Here is a 26,743-nt window from a genome sequence, read left to right on the forward strand (position 1 = left end):
ATGATGATGTTCCAATGGTCCGGCTTCACGTCTCGAATTCACCAACCCGATGCGACGCACATAGTTATCCAGGAGCTCGACGTGTCGTACTCTGTGCAGAGGCTTGAGACCGCCGTGGCAAGTCGTCGCGAGGCAACGCCAAAGCAACAAACCGTGAAAGGCTATCTAGGAGCACTGGCTTGCCTGCCACAATAGAGACGAGGCGTTGAATGGCAACAATGTGAATCTTTCCAGAGGTCGGCACTAGTCTTTTGTCTCATCGTGGCCCGGTGCTTGGTGGCATGAGGACTGAGGACGAAGAGAGGCATCTAACCACCAAAACTTTGGTCTCCACCTGCCGCACATACATTTCCCAAGGGGCCGGTTGCACCAAGATCAAGTCTCGGGCTGGGCCATTTCGAACTCTGGCCATCGACTGGATGGAATACGCCTCTAGAGAGCGGTGCCGCGACGTGGTGCCTCTAGCGTGCGATGACTATGACCGAACGGCTCTGGAACCCTTCCAACGTCTGAACCCATGGACCAGCCAACAAACCCGCCAGCCCGGATTGGCATGGCATCACAGACAAGAGACTCAGTCACGCCGCTTGGGTCGTGGAACTCTATTTGGGTCGTCCCGATTCTTCGAAACTCGATGTTTTTGCCGCGTGTCGTGGCCGGTGGCCGGACGGCTGTTCTCAAGGAAGACTTTGAATCACCAGCCCACCTTATTGTCTCTGCCAGTCGAACATGTACGATGCAAGCTGTCCCGCACACTGGAACTTGGAGGCTTGACAAGATTGAGCTGCCCCGATACCGTTTTGGGACACGATGCCGCGAACAAGATGCTGACACGCATCGCCGTCCCAAGGAAGGGCGGGAGGAATAGCAACATTAGTGGCCGTCACGAAGACATGGATCGGTACAGATTCTCTCTCCGGCCCGTACATGATCCCATTACCTTTGAGGAGGCACAGGCGCCGTCGTATGGTTCGAGGTCGCTATATCCAGTCAACAGTGCTACCCACACTCCAGGCACCGCCTGGAACAACGCAATATGGGGTGACTGCAGGACATCCAATGTCATGTCCAACCTCTAAAGGCTTCGACTAACAACTTAGAGGGACGGATAAGGCCGGGCTGTGCACACCAACAAGTCGAAGGCGGGCCCGGCTTGCACACCAAAGTGCTGCCACGGGCTGCAAGCGTGGAGAGAGGCGCGACGCCGTTCATTGGGCCAACTCCCACACTCATGTACAAAATCGCAATGAGAGAGATCCCTGGGCCTGGGATGAACGAGGCTTGTTCAGCACCGCACGAGCACCCGCAGTGTGCAGTGAGTAAAAATAATCCGCCCCTCAACCACGTCGACACCTTACCTAGAGTAAGCAACACAACACCATATGTGTACCGGCGCGACCTACAGACACAGAGCACGAATACAGACAGACTCGTAGAGTGTGGGAGAAAGTACACCGCAGCACCTCCCGCCAGTGCCTCCACAATAACCCGCTCCCCCCTCACTGACGATAAACCCCATTTTGGAGTCAAGTCATGCCATTTTGAGGCCAACATGCGGAGTGCCCAAGCTGTCACTGACGCATCTGACGCACACTGGCGAGTTGTTGTCGCCTCAAGATACAACTTTGGCTATTGCTATCCACATTTGGCTCTGAGATTGGCGAAAGGGGGCTGTGGCTGTTGGACGTGCTTCATGCACACTATTTCCAAGTCAACTTTCTTTTTTTCGAACCCTCACGTTGCTTTACGTCCGTCAGCATATGCAGGACCTTGCATATACCGCTTGCTGTTTCCAGGTCCTTGAATTTACAGCACGGTCGAAAGTTGCGACGCCTTTTTCGATGTGAGAGTTGATGGGAGAGTGGTACAGGAAGAAGAAAGCGCTGCATAGACCCAGAGACGTACGAATACTTTTGTCATTGTGCAGACCGGGCTCGCGACATGAGCTGCATGTGCACTGGCGATCCAATATATCTCCTTGTTCATGGAGGACGGACCAAGGGACGCTGGACGCATGGCCGGCAGCAGAGCGGAAACGGATGATTGAGCCCTACGGAGTAGGCACTTGGTGCAGTGCTTTCCAACCCGGTTGCGGCGACGTCAACACCTCCCACAGCAGACGGGTCAATAGATCCAAATCATACCGACGGTATCCCGCGGCGGCGGAGAGCGACGCCCCAAGCACCACACCTGACTGGCGGAGGAACGGCTCTGCTTTTTCGTACGCTGCCAACAGGCTACCAGACTACGAAGTGAGATACTTACAGCTGCAGACGGAGACTCCCAACTAGGCTCTTGGGCCTGACAAGTTACTATCTGGGAATGCTTCGTACAGCTTCTGCACCTTCGCTGCCTGTCTCATTTGGGGCCCCTGTCAGGCCCCTCGCGTCTACTGGGACAGGACCCGAGAGCACTCGAACGCTCAAGGGGGGTTTAGCCAGATACCAGGGTCTGCACCAGTGGACACAACTTGATTCTGCTCCGCAGGCCGACTGTACATGCGAGAAGTATTGTCTACCGTACTTCTTGATGTCAGGGATGTACCAAGGCCCAAGCTGTTGAGAGTCTGGCGGCCCTGGTCAGCACTGGCCCAAGGGGGTGCTGGCTGCCATTCTGTAGCGCGGCAGTGGGTGTGAGGCCTGGTTGTCGGAGGCCACCAGCTTAGCCAGCAAAGTACTGAGTACCAGAGCTCTCAAGTGCCCATTGCGACTGCGCAGTCTGGCCGTCCGTCACCATCTCGTTCCCAGATACCAGTCTCCATCAACGCATACGGCGTACAGAAGTTGTCGAGGTGTGTTGTGGACAACGACAGATGGTTCCTTTTCGCTCCAAAGCTAATGACTGTCTGTCTCTGTGGCACACCACCGCGGCAGACGGCTCAGAGAGCACAACGGATAGAAATGAGAGACCTTTTCAGAGACAGATCTTGGCATCCCGCATCGGTGGGCAGAGACAACGAAGAAGGACACCCCCCCACCCCCCTTCTCTCTGAGTCTCTTGAAAGTGTCGAGAAGGCTCGCAGTCGAAGGTCGAAAAACCGAGTCTGGAATGGGCGCTGTTTCGTGGCTCTACTTACCCGGCGCCCTCAGGCCGAGTCCCTCGAGCCAAGTCAAGCAAGGCTAGTTCGTTTGGGTGCGTATCTTGCGCTAAATGAGGTATCCACGGAAGCAGAGGGGACAAGAGGGGATGGTGCAGACAGGCGAGGAGGAGGAGGAGGAGCAACAAGAACGAGGGAAGAAGAAGCCGCCTCTCGTCTGGTCTATGCACGCACACCACCCACACACCCCATGGACAAGGCTCACGCCCACCACACACCCAAGTCGAGGTCTCCAGCAACCACCCTCCTCTCCACCACGCCCCCTTTCCGCTCGACGCACCCCTGACCCCTGCCGCAAGGTCGGCGTACGGTACGGTACCGCCTCTAACTCTGGCGTTGCTGCTGCCGCTGCCGCTTGCTCGCTCTCGTCGCTTTTGCTTGTTGCTCTGCCCTACGACCTCCGCCCCCTGGGCGTTTGGTCCCCTGTCGTCTTTGGGGGTTCACCATCTGGAAGAGACTGATCCGCGTCGTCCACCGGGTCCCCAAGTGCCAACAGCAAGCAAGCCACGGCCGTCGAACCCATGTGCCCCCGGTCTGCAAGATGTGGTGGTCTCTTGTCTCTGCGTCTGTCTGTCTCTCTCTCTCGACAAGAGCGTAGCTCGCAGCCGGTCTATATCAGTCGTGAAGCCCCCAAGGCTCTTGGTGATTTGTTTCTCGCCCCCATCAGTCTCTACATCTATCTATCAGACCCAGATCTCTGGATACTCACGACACCAAGACAACGGTCCATCACCTAGTAGTCTTTCACACGTTTTTCAAGAAAGACATCCTCCACCCAAACCGTCTCTTACTTCACTCTCGCCAGCAACAACTCTCTTGTTACTACACTTGGTTACTTGACGCGGCAAATATTCAGGAACCATATCCTCGGAGGCATACTACCGCGCGCAAAGTAAAGCTCGGAGAAAGACAGAGAGAGAGAGAGAGAGAGAGAGAGAGAGAGAGAAAGAGAAAGCATTCGCCAATCATCCAACGGCCCGGTACCTCACAACGCGGAAACGCCGCGGGCATGAACATCGCTGCAGGTGCGCTTCACCAGCCCCACATCCAAAGCAGGCGCAGCACAGCGCAGCAGTTTTTTTAGCAGGTCAAATAGTACAGACGACTGACAGCAGTGGGAAGAATAGCAGTGACGGCATAATACAAGGCAACTGTGTGGCTTTGCTTCGGACTGAGCGACAGCTACAGCAAACCAACCAACCATATAACATCAACTCTGCGACTTCGCAACTCGGATTTGACCGAGAGGCCTTCCACAGGTCATCACCCTTTACCTCTCTCTTCACCCGCATCACCATATACATACATACACACACACATCTACCTCGTACAAAATGGCTTCGATAGACCAGTCATATACCATGCTCCCCAGGCACTTGAGCCCCCAGCACCACGACGACTACATTCTTTACCCTGAGCCACCACAGGGAGTCTTCAGCACAGCACCCATGGAGATGAGCATCCCTGCCGACGCCTCTTACTTGTTCCCAACCTCCATGGCAATGGATCACCAGCCCGCCCTCTACGACAACAACTTTATGTACCAAGGACGCACATCACCTGGCCTCTACGAGGACGCCGAGTTCCAACTGCCTTCTTCCAACCTTTCTACTGCATCAGCACCATCGGCGGCCTCCTCCAACGTAGGCTCGCCCCAATCCCACAACGACCAGCCGGCGCCAATCCTCGACTGGGCGCACCCCGGCATCGCTGTGACCCCGGGCATCGTGCCCCACGACTACTACAACACCGCCGGTACAGAGTACTCGACCTACGCCGGCCCAGGTATGGAAGACTTTGCAACTTTCGAATTTGCAAACACCAAGCCCCCGGGTTTCGTGGGTGAGTTGCCAAACGCTTCTAGAACCACTCTTGCGCCCTCATCTCGCGCGCTTTCTTCTTTTCCTTCTGCTTCACACGAGTCAATTGGCTCTCTTTCTTCCAATACAGCTATAGCTTCAGCTGTGCGCGTGCGCGACTCGGGCCCGGTGCTGGATACTCACTCGTCCTCCTCATCCCCTGTCACGCCCGCATCGCGCAAGTCAAGCTTGTCCTTTGTCTCTCCTAGCTCTACTTCCTTCTCTTCTCCTCCGGCGCCTGTCTGGGGCCACTCGCCAAAGACTCCTCGAGTCTCTACTTTCTTTTCTCAGAGCAGCGGCCATTTCATCGCTCCTCTTGGTTCTTCCTGTTGGTTTTCCTCTGTCAAGCAGCATCATCCTCCTTATCGCACATTGCCCGCTGACTACCTCTCCGCTCCAGACCCTTCTTTGATCCACCCCGACATCAGCCGCCCCATGATGGCCAACTTCCAGAACCCCAACCAGTATCCCACCTCGCCTGCCCTCTCGCCCTCATCACAGTCAATGTCAATGGTTCGCAACGGCAGTCAATCGCCCTTCCTCCACAGCGGCTTCCAACAGCAGCAGCAATTCAGCCCTTACGCTACTCCCGGTGACGCCCGCCGCCCCAGCCTTCACTCATTCCCCTCAACCTACTCTGATGGCAACAACTACAGCGGCGATGAGGGCAAGGAGAAGCAAAGATGCCCCCATCCCGAGTGCGGCAAGGTCTTCAAAGACCTCAAGGCGCACATGCTCACTCACCAGACTGAGCGGCCTGAAAAGTGCCCGATTGTGACTTGCGACTACCACGTCAAGGGATTCGCTCGCAAGTACGACAAGAACCGCCACACCCTGACGCACTACAAGGGAACCATGGTGTGCGGTTTCTGCCCCGGCTCCGGTTCAGCGGCTGAGAAGTCGTTCAACCGCGCCGATGTCTTCAAGCGTCACTTGACAGCCGTTCACGGCGTCGAGCAGACACCACCCAACAGTCGCAAGAAGAGCAGCAGCGCCAACAGCGGCAAGAAGCTCGCGGGATACCCTCCCGATGCCACCGGCAAGTGTTCCACTTGCTCGCAGACCTTCTCCAACGCTCAGGACTTTTACGAGCACTTGGACGACTGTGTGCTGCGCATTGTGCAGCAAGAGGACCCTTCCGAGGCCATCAACGCCCAGCGCCTGGCCGAGGTTGAGAACGACAAGGAAGTGCACCAGACATTGGAGAAGAACCATCTGCCCACGCAAACGCAGATGCCCTCGAACGAGGAGGAGGACGACGAGGAGATGATGGAGGACGATGACGAGGAAGACAGCAAGCAGCGCGTCAGCGCGTCGCCCAAAAGGAAGGGCAACCCGGTCAACGGTGTTCAAAAGTCGCGCGGCCTCACGCACTCCCGTGGAGGCGGCCCTATGCCTGTCAAGGCCAAGGGTCGCAAGAACAGACGCGACTACCCTTCTTCCTGGGGCTTCGACAAGGGCCAGATGACGATGAAGAAGCGGGTGATGGCAGTGTTTGATGGACCCCGGCGACTGGCCAAGGACGACATGATGCTGTCGACGGATCACGAGGTGCGCATCAAGCTCACGGACGGCAACAACTACGTGACAGACCTGGACGTGCAGACGCTGAAGCGTGCCGAGGGCTTCCTTGGCGCTACGGATGAGGAGAAGGGACCCTGGATCTCTGACGATCCGACTGAGGAGCAGCTGCGGGAGATGCAGGCGATGCTTGAGAGCTGCCAGGCGGCTCAGTAATGGAAGGCGGCGGAGGACAATATCATGGGGATGCTACATTTGTTTCTTTTTTTCCATTCATTTTTTTGGGCGGGAGCGATTTTGACGAGCGGAAAAAAAATCTCTACACTACATTTTGGTGTTGCATGGTTTGGCGCAGACTTGTACGGGACTACAACGACTGGCTTACGAGGACGGGAGGGACATGAGGTTCATGATTGGACGGAACAAGTTCCATGTTGTTTGCACCTTGAAGAAGAAGGAGCATTTGATTGATACCCTATACTATATTACAGCCCAAGGCTCGACGGTATAAACAAGAGATACTTGTCAACTCTCACTTTCACTGTCACTATTCCCACTCTTCTCACTCGCCGTGATGAGCTTACAACCGTGATGCCTCGGGTATAGATGGGTAATGATGCGATTTGGAGAACGAATCCCGATCTGATTACACCTCGGAAACAAGGGATGACGGAACAGGAACAGGCTGACGGTTTTGACAGCGCGACAGGGTCAGTGATTGGCAGCAAAGATCGGCAGCAATAGTGTCAAGCAAGGGAGTGTGGACGGGCTGTATGGGAATCATGGGATAGTCGTGCCGAAGACTCGCAGCGGTATTACCGGATCGGGGATGGTGATGGAGGGGGGTTTTGTTCTTTGGCCCTAAGATCCCTATCAGGCGTGTCAGACTGCCAGATTGATCACGAATCACGATGTGGGTGGGTTGCCTTGCGTGCCTTGGTTCTTGTGCGACCTTGGCTAGTCTAGTCCCAAGATCCTAGAGTGCCAGGCAGCAAGAACAAACGGCGAACGGCGAGTGGTTAAGTTAGTGGTCAGTGGTTCCGACTTCCGCGCTCTGCCGCGAGTGATGGAGGATGAGCCGATGAGGATGAGGGATACTGGTGGCCGGTGGTCGGCCTGTTTAGGTAGCCCGTACCCGTGCCTGTGGCTGGCCAGAGAAGGGAGGAGGGGGCCATGCTGACGGGATTCGGGATCGAGGGTGGTGGACGGACGGATGGTTGATGACGATGGGACGAAGATGTAAGGTACGGCTTACGTTTGTTCGTGTCAGGGTACGTAACTACGTAAGTAAGCATGATACCTTATGCTGTGGTGAGGTGTATAATGAAGGAGGAGGATGACCCGAGGGAGGATGAAAATAGCCATGCATAAGTGGCATGCACATGTTGTGGCCGCAGTCTAGTGTATTGTCGGTGTGTGTGTGCGCGTGTGTGAGAGTGTGGTTGTACTACTAATTACAAGCATTTTGCACATTGGAGAGAGTAACTTTGGAAAACTCAATGGACGAAAGTAGTGTGTGTGTGTGTACTGTATGGTTGGATCTGGGGCAGAGAAAGGATCTGGTTTGCGGATGCGGGTGCGAGTGGACGGCACAGGGCGGCACAGCCACTGCACTGCACTCACTACCTCTATCTTTTTTTTTTTCGGTCTCCTCTGTGAGGTTCTTTAGTGGTGGTGTTGCTACCTACGGTAGGTAGTGATGACGGAGGGAGAGGGAGCCCAGAGGGGTGGAGCGGAAGGTCACCACTGTCGGGATGCGGGTTCCTGCGAGTCCACTAGCAGTGCTAAGCTTCGGCTATGGGGGGGACCACTCTGCAGTCTGCAGCGATTTGTTTGCACAGCCACCTGCGCTTAGGTTCCCTCCACTGATACCTAGGTACGGTCCACTGGAAGAAAGGATGGAGACGCAGAAAAAAGGACCCCGCTGACGACGATTTTCTCCGGCAATGTGGTCCCTGAAGAGGCCCCCAACGCACCGACCGAGGAACAGCCCAGGCGGGAAACCTACCCAGTACTCCGTAGAGGGGAAAAAAACATTGTGGCCAGTGTGGCTGTGTCGCGGCAGCATCCGCGACGTGGTAATTGTTTTCCTCTGCTTCCCCCCGGGCCAAGTCCCAGGGAGTCCAGGCTCCGAGCTCCAGGTTCGTACCTTGCAGAGCATCCCAGAGATGAGGTTTGAAGTAAAGTAGTGTACCATACTACGTACGCGCTTACTGCGTAAGGATACCACTATACGGGTACGGAGTAGGTAGTATCGGTGCACTATTATCACCGACCTGGATGATCCTGATGGTTCTCTCCAGGGAAGCTCCCACTCTCGCGATCAACCCTGCCATCTCACTATTAACACATTTACCTTGCCTTACAAACTTACCTAAGAAACCACCTCATGGGCAGGTTATGTCAACTCCTGATGGGCAGCGGTGCCCCTGTGTCGTGGTGCGCGTCCACGTCCTCTACGCCTCCCCCCCCGTCCCATTTCTTGCAGTTGCTTTCATGCCGTGGCGTCGTGAGGCTCAACACTCATTTTTTCATCCCACATCACTGACATCAGACGCGGACGCGGACGCGAGTGCGGTTCCTTGCGGCTCTGATGGCTGTGCGTCCTATGTATGCGTACCCCTTCCTCCCGTCGGTGCCACCGCGAGGACATCTTTTCGGCATTGACAGACGCCACATCTCTTTCGTCCCATCTTTTGAATTTGACGTGTTCCTTGTTTTCGTGGCGGTGTCGTTCTCGGTCTTTTTTTGTTTTTCCTGGCGTTGGGGGGTTTTCGCTGATTCGGACTCGCTGTGCACCATGCCGCTGCTGGCCAGAGAAAGTGTACGTTGTTAGGTATCCGTAGCGCAACTCGTGAGGTGGATGGCGGGGCAATTCGACTACCCCGCCATGCGCCGGTTGACCTCTTGTCCTTACACTCGCACACACCAAAAAAAGACGATAATTTTCCCCCATTTGCCCAAGTCGTCTTTTCTGCATTACGCATACCCTCAACGCCACTGCGCTTCGACGGCACTCTACTCGCGGCAGGCAACTCGTTGTCAAGCTCGTCCTCGTCGTCGTACTCGCTTTCGTTCGCTTAGGTGTCTCGTCGTCCTTTGCTCTCCGGCGTCTCGACTGCCCACCCTCCTCCTCCTCCTTCGACATCCCGGTTCCCCGGCGCTCTTTCTCCGTTCCTATCTGTCAACAATGGCGCTTACATCCCGCATCTCCCTGACCGGCCCGCCCGCCGAGTCCCCCGAAGACTACCTCATGTCCTCCCTCGGCGTAATCTTCCCCGACGACGTCACAAACCAGCACGGCGACGCCGTAAACGGCATCGAGTACACATCCCCGCACCTCCGCCGTCCCCTGACCTTTGAACTCGCCGAGCCCGACGCCGCCGACGACCGCAAGCTCTTCAGCCACTACCTCTGGAACTCGAGCCTCCAGCTCGGCGAGTTCGTCGAGGCCGGCACCTTGGGTATCGACACCGCCGTGCCCGTCCGCCTCGGCCCCCCCTTATCGCACTTTGACGTCCGCGGCATGTCCACCCTCGAGCTGGGCGCCGGCACCGCACTGCCGAGCATCATGTCCGCCCTCCTCGGCGCGGAACGCACAGTGCTGACGGACTACCCTGCCCCGGCCGTCATGAAGTCCCTCCGCCTCAATGCCACGCGAAACATCGTCCCCGCCGTCTCCCCTACCGGCGCCCTCACGGCCCGCGAGGTCCTGGTCGAGGGACACTCGTGGGGCGAGCTCGACGACGCCTTCTCCCTGGCAAACAAGCACGCCTTTGACCGGCTCTTCGTCGCAGACTGCCTCTGGATGCCCTGGCAGCACGCCAATCTGCAAAAGTCCATTGCCTGGTTCATGCGAGAAGGCTCCGAGGCCCGGTGCTGGGTCGTGGCCGGGTTTCACACGGGACGGCCCAAGATGCGCGGCTTCTTCGAGGAGGCCGCGCTGGCGGACGCCGGGCTCGAAGTCGAATCCATTTGGGAGCGAGACTGCGACGGCGAGGAGCGGGAATGGGCTTGGGACCGCGGTATTGAGGACGTGACGATTCGGAAGAGGTGGTTGACTATTGCCGTGCTTAGACGCAAGGCTGCCGCGTGAGAGAAAGAAGAACAAGAAGAATAAAATATATATAATATGGTGGCCACACACAAGTGGTCACGGCCAGCGGACAACAAGAACCAGGGCATGGGGGTGGGCTTTTGGGCATGGGGGTTTTGACTTATAAGGACTATTGGTGCGGACCTCGACGCTCCGCTCTTTCTCTCGATGCTGAGACATTCAACGACATCATTTCTCGATTCAGCTCTAGGCCCTTGGGCTCTAGGCTCTAGGCCCCATCCGAGGTCCCGCTCCATTCTCCGGGGGAACTTTTGCCTTTTCTGCTTTCCCTCGACAGCTCACTTAGGTACTCTCATCTCCTCTGAGAAAGGTGGCTGAAGGGGGTAAAGTTGGCGCCCACGAGGATGATGGTGATGAATTTGTTTCGCCCGTAATCAGCTCCTTGGGCGGGTATGTCATATGTCATGGCATAAACAACAGCAAGCAGGAGCAGGAGCAGGAGCAAGAGTAGAAAGCAGGAAAACAGTAAGGAAAAGAGCACCTTGCTATACTCGGGTACCAGGCCCGGTGCGGCTGAAAACTCAAGCCCTCGAAGCTCAGAGGTGCGCCTACGGCCCTACGGGTACGGGTTCTCCCCTATTCCAGCTGAGCTGAGCCCGGCTCACGGCTCTTGATTGGTTCGATCTTAGACATTGTGGCTGGGCCCTAGATCTTCGTTGGGTGAGGAACTTTTGGTTTTGAGGCACGGCGCTTTGGAATCATTGAAACCGTCGTCGTCGTTGCCGTTCTCCTACTGCGTTTTTCTTCCCTAGACAGCCAGACTTCTGTTGGTGGGGTAAGCTCCTTCGGGCGTTAGCCGACGTGGCTACATGCAGTATTTGAGTTTGCTGTTGATAGTCAATAGCCAGGAGAAGGGTTATGAGTGGGAGAATCGTAGGACGAGGGCCCGGAGGGGAATACTACTAGAACTAGAACCAGAGCTAGGGACGGAGTTTGGTCCGAAAGGGGGGGCCCGGCCTATCAATAGAACTTGAGCCCCCTTTGAAGCTATCCACGGGCCAGCATTGAATCTACCTACATCAACTATCGAATTCTTGTCCCATCATTCTGTCCTACGGAGTATCCGTACTCCTTCACCTCTTTGCAGCATCGTAGGTAATCAACTCTCCTCATCACAGCCAGCTTTCCCTTCTCCGAGACCCAGCCCGTCGAAGCGTCCGTCCATCGTGCATTCTTCTTTCCCGCCCTTCACGTCAGCCCCGGCCTTTCACGTAGGTCTAGCTAGCTAGGTATGTATCCGTGTTTCTCATTCCCAAGGCTTTTCACATGAGACAAAAACATCCAAGTTTTGATCAGTAATATTTATTCAACACCACATACTGCCATTGGCCATGATCATCTGTTCATATTGGATTTTGTCCATGGGAAAAGAATGAGGACTGCAGCTGGGTAGCGGGATAGAGACATCTTGCGTGCCTCCGACCAGACGCATTCGCAATCGGGTTCGCGAGAGTCCCTCCCAGGAGCTGAGGAGCTGAGTGAGCAGGCTGAGGTAGATACGTAGGTGGCAGGCAGGCAGGCAGGTAGGTACCACTCCAACAGCAACAGCAGCGAAGCCTCCCGTCCCTTTGCGTCGATCTTGGCGCCCTTCCGTGATTTCAACCGGCCGTAGGGAGTGATGAACGACGGGTGAGATCCTTACTTCCCGTGACCGGATGCAGTGGCTTCGTGACAGGAAAAAGGGTACAAGAGCTGCTTTCCGTTTTCCCATTCGTGGGCACCTTCACTTACTCGGACCTTGTTTCCCCCGTCTGCGATGGCTAGGTACGCTGAATAGTTTTCCTTGAAGTGCATCGGTGGCGGCTTATTCAGGGTGACTTGTGACCTGTAATGCGTGTTCCGATCCACGACAACAGTGTGTTGTGACCCCAAATACCTATACTGCCAAGAGATCAAGCAGCCCCTCTCCTCTCACCTGCATTGGTACCACCGAATATAGGGCGCAAAGTCTATGAGGGCATCATCATTATCGTGCTTTCTCCCGCCTTGCTATGTCTGTCCTCTACGGACCAAATCTACTCTACATCAAAACAGGACTCTTCTCGAACCTCCAAGACATCAACCACGGCTACACGGCCACTAATTAGGTGCCTCAATCGACGGTCCCTTCTCATCCACCTTGACAATCAAGTCGTGGTTCACCCTCAAATTCTCCGCCGAGCTGAGAGCCTTGGTGACCGTCGTCTCGTGCCTCTCCTGCGTGATGCGCCGCAGCGCCGTCATCAAGAACCCGGCCACGACCTCGACGGACCACTGGTCGGGAATCAGCGCCAGCACATCCTCGACGTCGAACCAGCCCCCGAATCGCTCAAGCAGCGCCCCCGTCTGCTCAATCTGGTCGCTGACGTCCTGTATGGCGAGGAACTCGCCGAGGACAGCCCGGAACAGCCGCGCTTGCATGTCGTGCGTCGGCGTACTCTCCCGCCTGCCGTCCGGGCGGGTGTAGATGCTCGAACCGCCGCGCAGGCAGTACGAGACAGCCGTGTCGTAGTCGCCCAGTTTGTGTACGAGAAGCCGGATGGCATCCTCGTGACGTCTTTCGCGGCCGTCGAGGATGATGGTCTCGGGGACGAGAAGCTCGTCCGGCAGCGCCGATATGCGCTCCCTGATGGCGGCGGCGTCGTACTGGTGTGCACCACCCAGCAACTGCAATAGCCGCAGCCGGCTCTGCCAGACCTCGTCGTCTTCGGGAGCGTTATCCGTGAGGAACTGTCGATATGTCGGTTTGGGAGCCTGTAATGCTCTGTATGACGTGTATGTGCCGGCAAACGCGTCTCGGCTCTCTTGCGATGTCTCTAGATCGCTGAGAACAATGTCCAAGTAGTAGGCGATGAGGTCGTTGACATAACCAGTGTGCCCCTTGCCAAAAACAAGATGCTCCAGGTAGTACTTGACTGCGTCGGGAGCCTCTTCACGAAGGATGGCCACAACTTCCGCTGGCTCGAAGCCGGGCGCCTTGCCCTTATCTTCTGCAAAGATCTGTACGCCTAGCTTCGGATTGCGACTCGCGAGCCAGACACCATATTCCCTCACAAGGGCCTGGCTGCTAATTTTCGTGAGATACTCACGGACGCGCTGTTCTCCATCCTGCAGCTCGCCTCCATAGTCGGCCTCGCCCTCGACGATACGCCGCCAGGTCGCAAGAACGTCCCCCGCCATCTTGCGGCTTTGGTACAGTCGACTGAGTACGAACAGGCGGTGGTATGATTCTAAAAGGGAGGCGGCTCGATCGAAGCAGTCCACCCCCTTGTCGACAACGTCATATAACTCTGATCGGACCGACGAGCTCTTCCTCGCCAGGCCAGCGGGTGAAGTCTGGTCGAGCTCGAGGAGGACCAGCAACAACGCGGCATCGACAGTCCGGAACACCTCGCTCTCGTCTGCAACGCTGCCGAATCCCTTCTTCTTTCTCCATGCGGCTAGGAACCGCCGTAGAAACTGCACGACTTTGCCGTCGAGGTCCCCTATTGAGTGACTGTCTTTGTGGAAATGCTCGCTTTCCAAGTAGTTCTCTGTTGTTCTCTTAACGCCGCCAAAGATCCAGATGCCTCTTCGGCTCTCCACAATCTCATTCCGTAGGCCGGGTATCAAAGACAAAACAACGCGAGGATCCAGGCTACTCTCCACCAAAACTTCCTCCAAGGCTTTCAGTTCAGCATCTGTGAATGGCGCCTCTGTCGCATGCAATAAGTTGGTAAGAAGAAGGACGCCAGCACGCTGGCGCAGGTAACTGAATGTCACAAACTCCAGCTCTGACTTGGCATCCTGCCCTCTAAACGAGTTGAGTACCGTGAAAATTGCACGTCGGTTGAGCTTGGCTGGGTCTGAGGTCCCGTCTTGCTCGCATGCAGCTTCTAGTTGGGCTTCTAGTCGCAGCAATGTCGGGTTCCGAATTGCCCACCAAATATGATCCTTCGCCCATACTGCTATCCTGGAGTTGGCATTTGCCAGTCGTCTTGCAAACTCACTCTCTTCAGCATTTCTGTTTTCTTCCCACCCTTCGGGTAATGCGTCTTCTTCCTGGGAGTCTACATCACGCTCAAACAGTTCTCGCTCTTTCGTCATCTGCTCTAGAGATGATGCGGTGCGAGAGTCTGCGCTTCTCGGTGAGAATATCGGGTTTTCGGCAAGGCCTCCAGGAAATGGGGAAAACTTCCTCTGACAAAGTCTTTCGACAATCTCTTCGAAATGGGTCTCGTCGGTACCCATCAGCGAGCGAATCCCCAAAGGTGTCGTTTCATCTCCTCCTGATGTTTCCGTCTCCAACCACCACTTAGAAGTTTCTGGGTCCGTCCCGTCCGAATCCCATCTCTGGATCTCCAGTCCGTGACGGAGCCCTGCCTTCGAGTCCTTCGTCATGGACGCAATGACATATCCCTCCTCATCCTGCTCCAGTGCCATCCTGGACGATGCCTGGTTAGAGGCCCCACCGTCAACCACCACTTCCCGCGGGTATCTGTCAAACTCGACAGTCGGTCTCGTTGGGTCTCCGTCAAGGTTCACAAACATCCCGATGCCGGGGTCCAAGGGTCCAGTGCCAGTGACAAGTAGGAATTCTTCAGCTGTTGGCGAAACAATGTGGGGTTTGAGGAAGACGGGAGCCGACTTTGTTGGAGACGTCTCAGCGCGAGCAGTTGCAGGCGCCGCTGGCAAGGGCTTGTCTGTTAATGGCGGCGGCAAGGGGCCTTCGCCCGAAGGTCTTGGACTGGTAGATGGAGTTGGTGGTGAAGATCCTTGCCGTGCGCTATCATCGGCTCCTCGAGGGCTGAGGTCCCTCCGTCCACCGCTGAGCAGACCGCCCAGGCTCGTGCTTCTAGCATGGCCATGAGGGTCACCAGCGGAGAGGAGCGGCCGGTTGTGGGCGGCCGATGCACTTCTCAAGATACCACCATCTACACTGCCTGCAATATCTTGAGCCTGACCTATTTCGCCCGCAGGTTGTGAGTCGTCCAAGGAGGATATGGTCATGAGCGGAATTCTAAGCTGCCTGCCAACATCGAGCAAGGAGTAACTTCGTGAATCAGCAACACAGGCAATGGAGTCGCGACGGATCGATATTGTAGTCCCGGGTACGTCGATATTCTAAATAGGCGTTAGTCAATCATTGCTTACAGGACGAGGCATTGCGTACCTTGACTGCTCTTGCAACCTCCCCGATCCTCACAACCTGAATCCTTCGCATCAACGATAGGAGGATGAATACTCCTGCAGCGGATTCGTCAACATCATCTTGGGGATCGTTCAAGTCCACTCCGCCAACCCAATTGCAGTTCTTCACCTGCGTAGTTCCGAATACGGGGCTGAATTCGGGCAGAGAGTAGAAGGTGACGGTCTGGTTGCAAAGCACACAAGCCTTTCCGACCTTGGGCAGAAGGAGAATTTGTTGGATGCCTGGGAGGGCGTTGCTGTTCTCGGCAAAGGCCGGCCGCAGACGGGAGGCAAGTATAAAAGATGGTCGTCCGGCCGGATCGGCGGGGTCGGCTGGGATCTGGACAAAATGAAGCAATTCGGATGCGCTCGTGCCGATGTATAGGTTGTGGTCTGGTGGGAGGATGGTCAGCACCGTGATGAGCCATGGGAGAGGTCACATATTCTACCTAGGTATTCAACACAATTGATCTTGGTCCCCTCGTCAGCGCCATCTGCCGATAACGGCACATCCTCCAACAATGTGCGCAGGACAAAGGGCCCGTCATTGCGGGCGATCGCATTGGAGCTCCCGGACGCAGAGGAGGTCTGGTCGTCTGGGTCCTCGGATGCCATTTTAACTCAGTCGTGCTATCATGAGTGCCGTAATGCCATTGTCGAGCTCATGCGACGGTCGTCTTGAAGCGTGAAAGGGTCGTTCTGCTGGGAATATGATGCAGCTGGGAAGCTCCGAAGCTGGGCTGGTAATCTGATGACAAGGTCCAGAGGTAGTGTAGGTACATCACCTTAGGTACCTACAGCTAACCGTAGGCGGATTACGTAGCCAACCTGTCCTGGGTAACCGGGTCGCTGTGCTAAAGGTACTGGCGCAGGCATGTGCCTGGGGCGGCCCCGTAGGGACGGAAACGACCAGCTGCTGCTGCCTCTGAACCCCTGCATGCCGTGCGCAGCCAATCAACTTGCTGCCCAGAAAGGGAACACGTTCCCCGAACCAGCGAGCTCAGTCGAAACACTTTCGATCTATACCGAACGACAACAGCTACAACAGACACTGGCGGATTGAAACAACTCTTCAACCCCGCCGTCAATCTCGACTTCTTGGAGTTCCATGGTCTCCCGGTGATGAAGTGATCATTCAAGTTGCGACCGAGAAAACCGACTCAACATGGCAGACGTAGAATCCGTCCTGGCGGCCAATGCCAACGCGCCGCAGCCAGAAGCACCTTCGGACGCTCCCAACCTACCCGAGGGCGGCAACAAATTCCAGCATGCCATCTCGGCCTGGAGAAGTGAGGGAACCCCTTGGATACTACTTTGAAAATACAGTCTGACCGAGCTAGCTATCGACTACACGAACCTTGTCGCAAACCTCGACAACACTGCCTCCGAGATCGTCACATACCAGCGAGACTCGACCGTCCAGAGAAAGGAACTAGCTCAAAAAACGAAGGACTTCAGGAAACTTGATGATGCAACAAAGCTGGGCGAGATCAAAGGCCTGTTGAAAGGTATGGCGTCTTCATTGCCGAAGTGTTGCTCTTACTAAACGAATAGCGTACCAAACCTTCATCGATCTCCTTACGAACCATTCAAAGTCAATCAACTCGGCCTTCCTCCAGACCTACACATCCTTATCCGATGCGCCTGATCCATACCCGCTCCTTGAAGCGTCGGTCGACTCCATGCTCGTGTCTGAAGACACTCTTCCGAAGCTGACTGAGGAAAATCAGCACCTACAAAAGTCCGTCGCTAAGCTGACGACCCAGCTTGAGGATACCGAGAGCAAGCTGCAGACAGAATCTGCCGCGAAGAGGGAGCTCGAAAACAACCTGGATAGCAAGGTAAAGGAGGTGGAGGCTTCGTGGGTGGCAGTGCTCGATGAAAAGAAGGACAACTGGGCCGCGAAGGAGAAGACGTTGGAAGAAAAGGTCGAGAACCAGGAGCGTCTGCTCACCGAGATCAAGGCGAGCTACGAAGTCAATCAGCGCCTCGGAAAGACAGACGATGGGGATGCGGAAGGCCAGGCAGGCCACGTCACCAGTGCCGAAATCGAGATGCTTCACTCAGACCTTGACCGAACCAGTCAGCGCCTGGCCGAGATCGAGGCCCGGAACGAGCAACTGCGACTGGAATTGGCGCAGGCAAAGTCATCCGCGACCACTCAGACGCCCACATCCTTGGAAGACGACCCTGCTTACATGCGCATGCGGTCGGAAAATTCATCACTCATCCGGAAACTCGATGCTAGCAGGGTTGAGAAGGAGGGGCTCAAGCGTGATCTGGATTCCAGGCTGCGCAGCTTGGAGAGAGAGGTTGGCCTGCTCAAGGAAGAAAGGGACAACCTCAAGTCCAAGGTGCAGAAGTGGAGTGACTACGACGATGTGAAGCAGGAGCTTGAGGTGCTCAAGAGCATCGAGTTTTCCACGGGCGACGATGACGATTTGAAGGATGTGGTCGAAAGTGCCACAGAGTCCAAGGGCCAAAGTGACACTTTGGAGAAGCTTCTCTTGGCACGAAACAAGAAGCTCGGTGACGAGCTGACGATCCTGCGCGTTTCCCACCAAGACTTACAGACTAAGCTCTCTGACCTCCAGGAGGAAATGTCGCGAACGAATATGGACCTCGAGAAGTCGCAGAAACTGAACGAGCGACTCGAGAACGACCTCGCGACGCTGCAGTCAGAGTCGTCCAACGCGTTCCCTTCCGGCGCGTCGGTGGCAGGAACATTCAACCGCTACGCCCCATCAATTGCACCGGGACGAAGGGGAGGAGGCGGCGGTGGAAGAGTTTCGCCAACGTCGTCCATCATCAGCGGAATTGACCCACGTATGGGTGGTGGAGGAGAGCCCATGGGCGGCGGCTCTGGCATCCTGCCAATGATCACAGCCCAACGTGACCGTTTCAAAAAGCGAATTGCCGAACTAGAAAGCGAGTTGTCGGACACGCATCGCACCGTCTCGCAGCTGAGACAGGAAGTATCAGCTCTTCAAAAGGACAATCTCAGTCTTTACGAGAAGACGAGGTACGTCTCGACATACAATCGGGCCGGACCTTCAGCAACGTCGTCTTCAGCGGCATTCTCATCTAACCCGAACCCTTCCACGGTTTCCATTGGAGGCAGCGGCAACCCGGGAATTACAATGGACAGATACAAAAAGGCATATGAATCGAATATTTCGCCATTTGCCGCTTTCCGAGGGCGGGAGTCTGCCAGAGCCTACAAGCGAATGAGCTTCCCCGAACGAGTGGTGTACTCAGTGACGCGAATGGTGCTGGCCTCTCGGACTAGTAGAAATCTATTTGCGGCATACTGTGTCGCGTTGCATTTACTCGTCTTCTGCTCGCTATACTGGCTCGGCACGGTGGACGTGGAGCAGCACGCCAGCAACCTTGGCAAGTCGGTAGCAGGAGCCGCCGCCGCGGGCGCCGGGGGCCTCAAGGGAGGGGCCGGAAACGGCCACGGCGACTGGCAAGAGGAGGGGTTTAGTGGGCACTAGACGGTGGTCAGTAAGGTGTCTACTTAGATTGACGCCGAGAGAGAGGGAAACGTGACGGATGTTGATTCAGCCAGCGACGAACGACTCTATGTGGGCGAAAACTGTATGCATAAAACTTGTTTTTACCGACAACTGTACGATTGGGCGTTAGGACATGTGGTATGAACCGCAGTACTTTAACTTGGCTTAGTGAGGGATCTTGTCAGAACACAGATTCCAGATCACTTTGAATATCAGCTACCGGGGATGAACGGGAACTTTGTTGCATTATCCGAGATTATCTGGTCGAGATCATGCCTTACGTTAGATGGCGTCAAGCAGCGTGGGAAAGCGTGGCTCCCCACCCGGTCCACCACGATGTTCTATTCTAGGTTTTCCTTCCCGCTTGAACCTAAGGTAGGGTGGAAGGCTTTCTCCAGTCCCGAGCTGCCACTCAAATGTACCAAAAGACCAGCGACAATTCTCATTCGACGAGGGATTCCCGTTTGACGCTGGCCCGTCTACGCGGCCCGGGTGGGGACATGGGCCTTGCAACCAATGAGAGGCTGCCGCGGCCCTAGCTGGAAGCGCGGCAAAAGAAAGCAAACCTGACCTTGGGAAATGTACAAGAGCGGGTACTTGCAACGTGGGCGCGTCGCCGGGCCAAAGACGGGTACAACTTTTCTGGCAAGGTGGTACCGTCCCTGGGTAATCTCAACTGGTTTGGCCTATCAGGTGTGAGGGTTGACGCGATCTCTCTTGTTGCTATTTCAGGTTTCTAGCCGCTGTGGTTCGTTATTGAGAAGGACGCTCACATGGGTATACACACACAGAGAGACACACACTCGGTCAAAGTCCAGATGAGGCAGGCCTTGCCTTTCATCGATTTCCAACATGTTGATGCGAGTGAACAGTCGGATCAAGAAGGACAAAGGCGGACTGAAAAGTGCTATGTGATAGGTAGGGTATACGGTTGCCAGAAGATGACACTTGAAGTCGTCTTCATTTAGGCATCTTTACTCGCATAGATAGTCCTCTCGTCCAAAAATGATATCTTCCTGGTACCTCAGATACCTTAGGCAAGTAGTCCAGTCTCAACTTAAGTCCATAGAAAGCAGACGGCAATATTCTGCCACGAACTCGAATCCTCGAGTCCTAAGCAGCGAGCAGCACGACACCATCTTCAAAAACGTGGAGCGCGTCGCTACCTGTCACCACACAACGAGGCCATTTGAAGCGGGCCGGGCGCTTGCATCTCCCCTGACCCCGGCGAAGATCGCCTGGCATCCACACACCCCCGCTGGTATTACTTGCATCTCCGCCATTCCACTCATTCGTCCTCGTTCCCATCCTCGTCCCTCATGTCCTCTTCCCGCCCGTCGTACGGTTGCATGGCATGGCGGCTGCCAGTCTTGAACCATGGCAGCCGCTGCGAATACCGAGCCGTTGCCTCGCACACCACGGCGGCAGACTCTTCCCCCCTCCCCCGGCTAGAACATCCTTCCCCCCCCGCCATCTTTTTTTGTAACCTTCCATTGATACCATGCCATTCTGGGCAGGTCAGGAACCTAGGGCCCTAATGAGATGCACTGGTGGCCGTTTCTTTGCCGCCGGGGCGGGAGGAGGTAAGCGATTTGAGGATGTCGTGGTATATTAGAAACGGCTGCCCGCCTGCACTACGGAACTTGTGTAGCCCACCCCTTCCATCTACCACGGTTCATCTCATATATCGAGTGACGAATCTGCTTCGGTTTTTCTTGAGTTTTTTTCATTATTTCCTAGTCTCGTATTTCATTGGTTTCGTTTGGGTTTTTACTTGCTTGAAATTCTGGTTCGATATTTCCACTCTTCTGGGGAACGAAGCATAATCACCAACACCATTAACCAACAACCGAACATCATCGAATACCTTGACATCCGCCTCTTTCTACTCCACATTATCACCCCCAACACACGCAATCACATATTACCAACATGCGTTGCTCAACACTGTTGGTGCCGGCTCTGGCATCCCTTGCCCTTGCTGCGCCAGCCTACCCCACGCTCAACCTCCAGGCCGCTTTACCGGGTAGCATCGAGCAAATCTCCGAGTACTTCAACATGCTGGCGACCAAGGTTCAGGCCACCAAGTACCTGTCAACCGCACCAGTCTGTGATCTCTCCACGGCTAAGCTACCTGAAGGTGAGTTGAGAGATCCCGCGGCCTGGTAAAAACCAGAAAGACCTACACACACTAACACCACATGCCCAGCCGCAACCCAGACTCTCGGCAAGCCCAGAGACGGCCTCACTCTCATGCACATCGCCATCGGCCGCGGCACCCAGAACTACACCTGCGACACCAGCAACTCGACAGCCGTCCCCGTCGCCACCGGCGCCGTCGCGACCCTCTTCAACGCCAGCTGCGTCGGCTCCCTGTACCCGGACCTGCTCGACAAGCTGCCCGTCGTGGCCATGGACTTCAACCTCACCGAGGAGGAGACGAACCGCCGCCTGGGGCCGAGTAACCTCGCCATCTCGGGCCACCACCTCTTCACCGGCAAGGGCGTCCCGCTCTTCATGCTCGAGAACGACGGCGCGTCCGTCGGCGACTCGTACTGCGCCAAGAACGCGTCCATGCCCGCGCCCCTCACGGCTCAGTCCGGCCAGCACGGCGAGGCGGCGGTTCCCTGGCTCCGGCTTCGTACCGTCGAGCCCAGCACCGGGGACGTCCAGGAGGTGTACAGGATACACACCGTCGGCGGCAGCGCGCCGGCTTCGTGCCAGGGCCAGGCTGCTAACATTGAGGTCCAGTACGCTACACAGTATGTCGAAATCATCCCTAGTCGAGATTGTATGGATCAGTTTGACTTACAAGAAACTTTAGATACTGGTTCTTTTCTGGGCCCGCCCAATGAGACCGTTCCGGCTTGATTAGCACCCGTTCTGCGACAGAGAAACAATTGTTCTGATTCGAAAGGCGTTGGAGGTGTTTTTGGGTTTCCGCAGAAATATGTCATAGTTTGTTCTTATTCGATATACCATCATGTATTCCCACGGCAGTTATATAGGTCATCATCCTATTGATGAACTGTTGTGCTGTGGCTGGAAATTAAGTCGGCCAGTAGACTGAAGCCGCTAGATAACACTCGTAATGGAATGGTCGTCTGTTGAGTCTCGTGAAGCACACCGAGGTGTTTGTATTGATGCAGGAGTGAATGTTTGTTCTGATGTTTACAGGCAGGGGGATCAACAGGGTGAAGGTGTTCGAATCCGTAAACGGCGTGAACTTAATATGCCACCCTTTTGTCATACTTTGTAATTTGGAGGCCAAACTCAATTAGAAGTGCTTGCTGCATCCGTAAGGTGAGTTGACTACAATGTAACGAATCAGTTAAGGTCCCAAGGGAATGAGAATAATCAAACAATAAGGTGGATGAGATGAATGTAGAAGGAAGAATCAGTGACACTCGGTGCAAGTCTACTTTACCTTAGGCTCTGCCTCAGGTAGACCCTGACTGGGTCCACCACCTCGGGAGCCCCGCCCCGGTCCTTGCCAGAAGCACCCCGCCAAAAGCACAGCGGATCGCGACTGCCAAACAATCCCATGTTGAACACCTGAAAGGGCTGAGGTAAGGTACTCGCTGATCCCCAGGAAAAACCCCACCTTAGGGCCACATGCTGATCCGAACAGCCAATAGTGCAGCTTCTTTTGTCTTAGGTGACGCTAAAAAGTGGTCTCACAAACCTCCGACCTGGGCACCTGCCACCAGTGACTTCACTTTTCCCGGCTCCTGCTGGCTGTCACCTCTCCGCTGGGATTTTTTATCCAATTCATTGCTTCAACAACCCGTTCCAACAACCCGCTTCAACCAAATATCTCTTTGAGCGAATTATTCACATTGTTTATCACGCAGCGTCAATATCCAGGCACGCAAAAAGCAAGTAGTTCCTTCATCATCAAACATTATTGCTAACTCTATAGCCAGGACGACTGTGCGCCTTTTGACGATTGCTTAGTCGACGACTCGGTCTTTGATCGATTTTTTGCAACCGACCAAGCGCTCCTGTAGCCACAAAGCACAATTATCCAGCGAACCATTCATTGCTGTCATCAATCAATATTCACTCGACTTTGGGACAGGCCTCTGTCAAGCACAAATTATTACAGCCTCCCATCCCATTGCCCGAATCGTCCGACCCGACAGCCCACTGCCGAGCGACCGATGAATACCGAGCTCCTCCGACTCCCAAACTGAGCCTCGACAATCAACACCAAGCCCAGCTAGCCAAGCGCACTTATGCTTGGTTAAACAACGGTCGAAATGAACAGAAGGGCACCTGCTTCTTCGGAAATGCCCCGCAAACGCCGGCGGATACGAGGACAGGGTGCCATGGCTTCAGACCCTCCTCAGCTCACCTGGCCCATTGGCCGGGTCCCAGTCGAGATCTTTGACGAAATCACAACCTACCTTTCCCGACCGGATGTTAAGAACCTCCGCTTGGTCAATCACGAGTTTGACAAGATGATTTCTTCCAAATACTTCCGCAACGTTGTGGTTCCTTTCCGATCGGAGATGTACAAGGCGAGAAAGCAGAAGTACCTGGACGATGGAGGTCAAGGCCAGCCCCAACTTGGAAAAGACACTCTCTTCTCCAGCGGCATGCGCATTTTCCAGTCTTTCGGCGAGCATATTCTTCGATTTGCCCTGTCGCTCGAGCTGGATGAGGAGAGCCTCGCCTACCCTCCCATTAAACCGACTCAGCAAGCCGTTACCTCGTATTGGGGTATCTACCGCTGGCCTCATGAATCGTACAATCGGTATGCCGAGCTCGAGGGGCTTGAGCAGACTGCCGATGAGACAGCATCCATGACGGAGGCCTTGAAGTGTCTGGTACGGGTTCAGGAACTTGGCCTGTGTTGCGATGCTGGACTGGGCTACCTTCTGGGTCCTGATCAGCAGCTGGAGAGCCCTCCTCTACCTCACCCGGTTTTTGGCCTTCGCAATCTACGATACCGAAACCTGCAGCGACGCCTAGCGCGATCCGACTCAGACTCTATGAACGCCCGAAAGCTCGCCTTTGAGAGTCCTCGAGATTTCAAGTACACGGTGCTGGAGGCCATGGTCACGAATGCCGGGTATACGCAGGAGCAGGCTAAGGACGCGATTGCTATACTCTTGAGCACCGAGAACGTCTCACTCACTAACATTGACTTTGACGAACGTACCGCCGCCGCCACTGCCGCTGCCGCTCATGCGGCTGCCCATGCAGCCCAGACTACCGCTGATGCTCGCGCCAGCGTAGCTGCTCACGCCAACCAACACAACCTTGCCAACATTGCTCAACTCATCGCCCAGGGTCAACCTGCCCCGTTCTTCAACGCTGCTGATTTCGATCCGCCTGACCATGACGACGAAATTGCTGAGGCGAACGCTGAGGCGAGAGCGGCGGCCACTGTGCTTAATGAGCTCACGGCCGGCCATCCACTACAGCCCAGGAATTTGACTAGAGCTCAGAAGGAGATGCTGCTGGAGCTGGAATGGGCCCACCGAGCTCTCATTCAGTCCTATGTTCTCGCCCTCATCGACAACGCTCGGATGAACAGCTTCAGTGTTCTGACTACCCTGACGATCGCCAAGATTCCAAGCAGCCATGTCTACATGTTCCAGAGATCGGATTTCTGGCAGAGTCTGCCCAATCTGACCAACGTTGCCCTTGCTGTTGTAGCCGATTGGCGCCAGGTGTCTAAAGTCGCACCTGGTTGCGTCGAGGACAACTTCGTCTCGCCCGTCGACGCGGTGACTAAGGTTCACCGTTTGATTCAGGACCACATCGCAACGCAGTTCAACATCAAGTTCCTCCATTTTGAGTGGATTTGCGGTGGCGAGTTTGCACCCGGCATTACCCAGCGGAATCAATACGTGCTTCCTGCTCCATTCTGCTCGCCGATGCAGATGGTTCATCCTGAAGGTGCCAAGTCGCCAGACGCCTTGCTCACTCTACCGCACATCAGACACCTTTCGCTCAAGAACTGCTACTCGGCGCCTCACGTCTTTCTGCAGGTTCTGCGGACGATGGCATCCGAGTCTCTGGAAAAGTTGGAACTCGAAAGTGTGTCTCTCACGGGCGCGCCCACGAGAAACCCTGTTGCCGAGAATGCATTTGGACCTGCACTCGTTATTGGCCCGGCACATGGTCCAGGCATTGTACTTCACGGGCATGGCCAGGCTCAAGGTGCGCAAGCCGCGGGTCAGAACCAGGCGCCTCCGTTGCCGCCGGCACCTCTTCAGCCGCAAGCCAACCCGGGTTTCGGGGGTGCGCCAGGTGTTCCGGCCGGAGTGGTGGCCCCGCAGGGCCCGCTGCATGCTCCTGCCTTCTTGCCCGCGCATCTGGCTGGCATGATGATGCAGCAACCTCTTCCTCATAATGCCAATGTGGCTAACAACGCGGCGCCGCCTCCACCTCCACCTGATCCAATGGCCGGCTGGGGTAGGATGCGACTAAGACAGCCACGACTGCTGTCTTGGGCCGGCATCATTGAACGTCTCGCACCGACTCCACCGATTCAAGAGATCATGGTCGGTCAAGGTACCGAAGATGACGAAGAGGATTGGGTGGACGACTTTGTTCGCAAGGATGACGGATTCTCGCTCTTGCCGCGGCCGCACAGTCTCGTCAGAGAGAAGGAGCGGCTCAGTATTCACCACATCTCTCTCAAGTCTTGCGGCTACGTGGTGCTGGACATTCCAATGGTTGACAATCATAGCATCATGCCAACCACCTCCCCGTGGCAAGAGCCTGCGGAAGTGACTGCGCGTCGACGGGAGCTCATGCCCTTTATGCAGTCCTGCGGCGATAGGCTGGCGGCCAAGATAACCAATTATCTCAGCAACCAGGAGCACTTTAACCTCTCGACCGCCTTTGGTATGGACACGGAGTGGACCGGTGTGTACGATGAGGAGGTTATTGAAGCTGCGAAGAGGGATGGTATCGTCCACCCTGGAAGAGGACGAATCACGGGCATGATTACCAAGATGGCTGAGCAGGTTTAGCTGCACCGCTTGATTACGATGAAAACTGTATAACGAACAATTGGGATTTGGGTGGGCTGCGGGAGTCTTTGGAATTTTTCGGCGTTTTTGGCAAAAGATACCACGGGCTCAAAATTGGGACGGAAAGACGGGCGGGATAATGACTGGATGAAGGACCCATAACTCCGTAGTCACCTTATATTAGGAAGACAACAAAAGCTGATAACACAATCACGTTGCCTGAAACGTAGGCAACTTGAAGAATGGAATGCCGCGATGCGTGTGCACTTTTACACGGTTCCCCCTGTCCGAAGCTGGGCTGACGGGCCTCTCTCTTGAGTTGCAGTTGACCAGAACGGGATTGTTCTTCAGAGTGACTATAGTCAGGGTATTCTGAGCTGGGCCTGTGGTTTAAGCATTGATAGTTATTTCAACGTCATTGAAAGTGGCTCCATGGCTAATATGCCTGACAAACTCACGAGGTAGCTTCAGTGTTGGTGGCGCTGGATGTT

At 55.3% G+C, this 26,743-nt stretch overlaps 6 protein-coding genes across 6 annotated transcripts; 5 read left to right on the forward strand and 1 right to left on the reverse strand.

Moving 5' to 3' along the window:
• Positions 1 to 3,538: 3,538 nt before the first annotated feature.
• Positions 3,539 to 6,995, forward strand: HER10_EVM0005792 (uncharacterized protein). The gene is made up of 2 exons (XM_035475396.1): positions 3,539 to 5,284; positions 5,357 to 6,995. The coding sequence occupies exons 1-2, from the start codon at positions 4,432 to 4,434 to the stop codon at positions 6,691 to 6,693; spliced, it is 2,190 nt and encodes a 729-aa protein (XP_035338384.1). The 5' UTR covers positions 3,539 to 4,431; the 3' UTR covers positions 6,694 to 6,995.
• Positions 6,996 to 9,417: 2,422 nt separating this feature from the next.
• HER10_EVM0009682 (nicotinamide N-methyltransferase) lies at positions 9,418 to 10,838 on the forward strand. Its single transcript, XM_035479162.1, has one exon. It carries the CDS (start codon positions 9,668 to 9,670, stop codon positions 10,571 to 10,573), a length of 906 nt encoding a protein of 301 aa, XP_035338768.1. The 5' UTR covers positions 9,418 to 9,667; the 3' UTR covers positions 10,574 to 10,838.
• Positions 10,839 to 12,491: 1,653 nt separating this feature from the next.
• HER10_EVM0001974 (uncharacterized protein) lies at positions 12,492 to 16,480 on the reverse strand. The gene is made up of 3 exons (XM_035471705.1): positions 16,192 to 16,480; positions 15,726 to 16,135; positions 12,492 to 15,676 (listed from the first exon to the last, which is right to left on the reverse strand). The coding sequence occupies exons 1-3, from the start codon at positions 16,355 to 16,357 to the stop codon at positions 12,674 to 12,676; spliced, it is 3,579 nt and encodes a 1,192-aa protein (XP_035338037.1). The 5' UTR covers positions 16,358 to 16,480; the 3' UTR covers positions 12,492 to 12,673.
• Positions 16,481 to 16,774: 294 nt separating this feature from the next.
• On the forward strand, positions 16,775 to 19,523 carry HER10_EVM0003457 (uncharacterized protein). The gene is made up of 3 exons (XM_035473132.1): positions 16,775 to 17,031; positions 17,083 to 17,250; positions 17,297 to 19,523. The coding sequence occupies exons 1-3, from the start codon at positions 16,908 to 16,910 to the stop codon at positions 19,237 to 19,239; spliced, it is 2,235 nt and encodes a 744-aa protein (XP_035338183.1). The 5' UTR covers positions 16,775 to 16,907; the 3' UTR covers positions 19,240 to 19,523.
• An 876-nt stretch (positions 19,524 to 20,399) lies between these two features.
• HER10_EVM0008279 (malate dehydrogenase) lies at positions 20,400 to 22,626 on the forward strand. The gene is made up of 3 exons (XM_035477806.1): positions 20,400 to 21,400; positions 21,470 to 22,022; positions 22,085 to 22,626. The coding sequence occupies exons 1-3, from the start codon at positions 21,193 to 21,195 to the stop codon at positions 22,113 to 22,115; spliced, it is 792 nt and encodes a 263-aa protein (XP_035338641.1). The 5' UTR covers positions 20,400 to 21,192; the 3' UTR covers positions 22,116 to 22,626.
• A 367-nt stretch (positions 22,627 to 22,993) lies between these two features.
• On the forward strand, positions 22,994 to 26,440 carry HER10_EVM0006838 (F-box domain-containing protein). Its single transcript, XM_035476412.1, has one exon. It carries the CDS (start codon positions 23,523 to 23,525, stop codon positions 26,250 to 26,252), a length of 2,730 nt encoding a protein of 909 aa, XP_035338495.1. The 5' UTR covers positions 22,994 to 23,522; the 3' UTR covers positions 26,253 to 26,440.
• The last annotated feature ends 303 nt before the right edge of the window (positions 26,441 to 26,743 follow it).

Source organism: Colletotrichum scovillei (genome assembly GCF_011075155.1).
Source record: "Colletotrichum scovillei strain TJNH1 chromosome Unknown Contig00001, whole genome shotgun sequence".
NCBI classification, from domain to species: domain Eukaryota; kingdom Fungi; phylum Ascomycota; class Sordariomycetes; order Glomerellales; family Glomerellaceae; genus Colletotrichum; species Colletotrichum scovillei.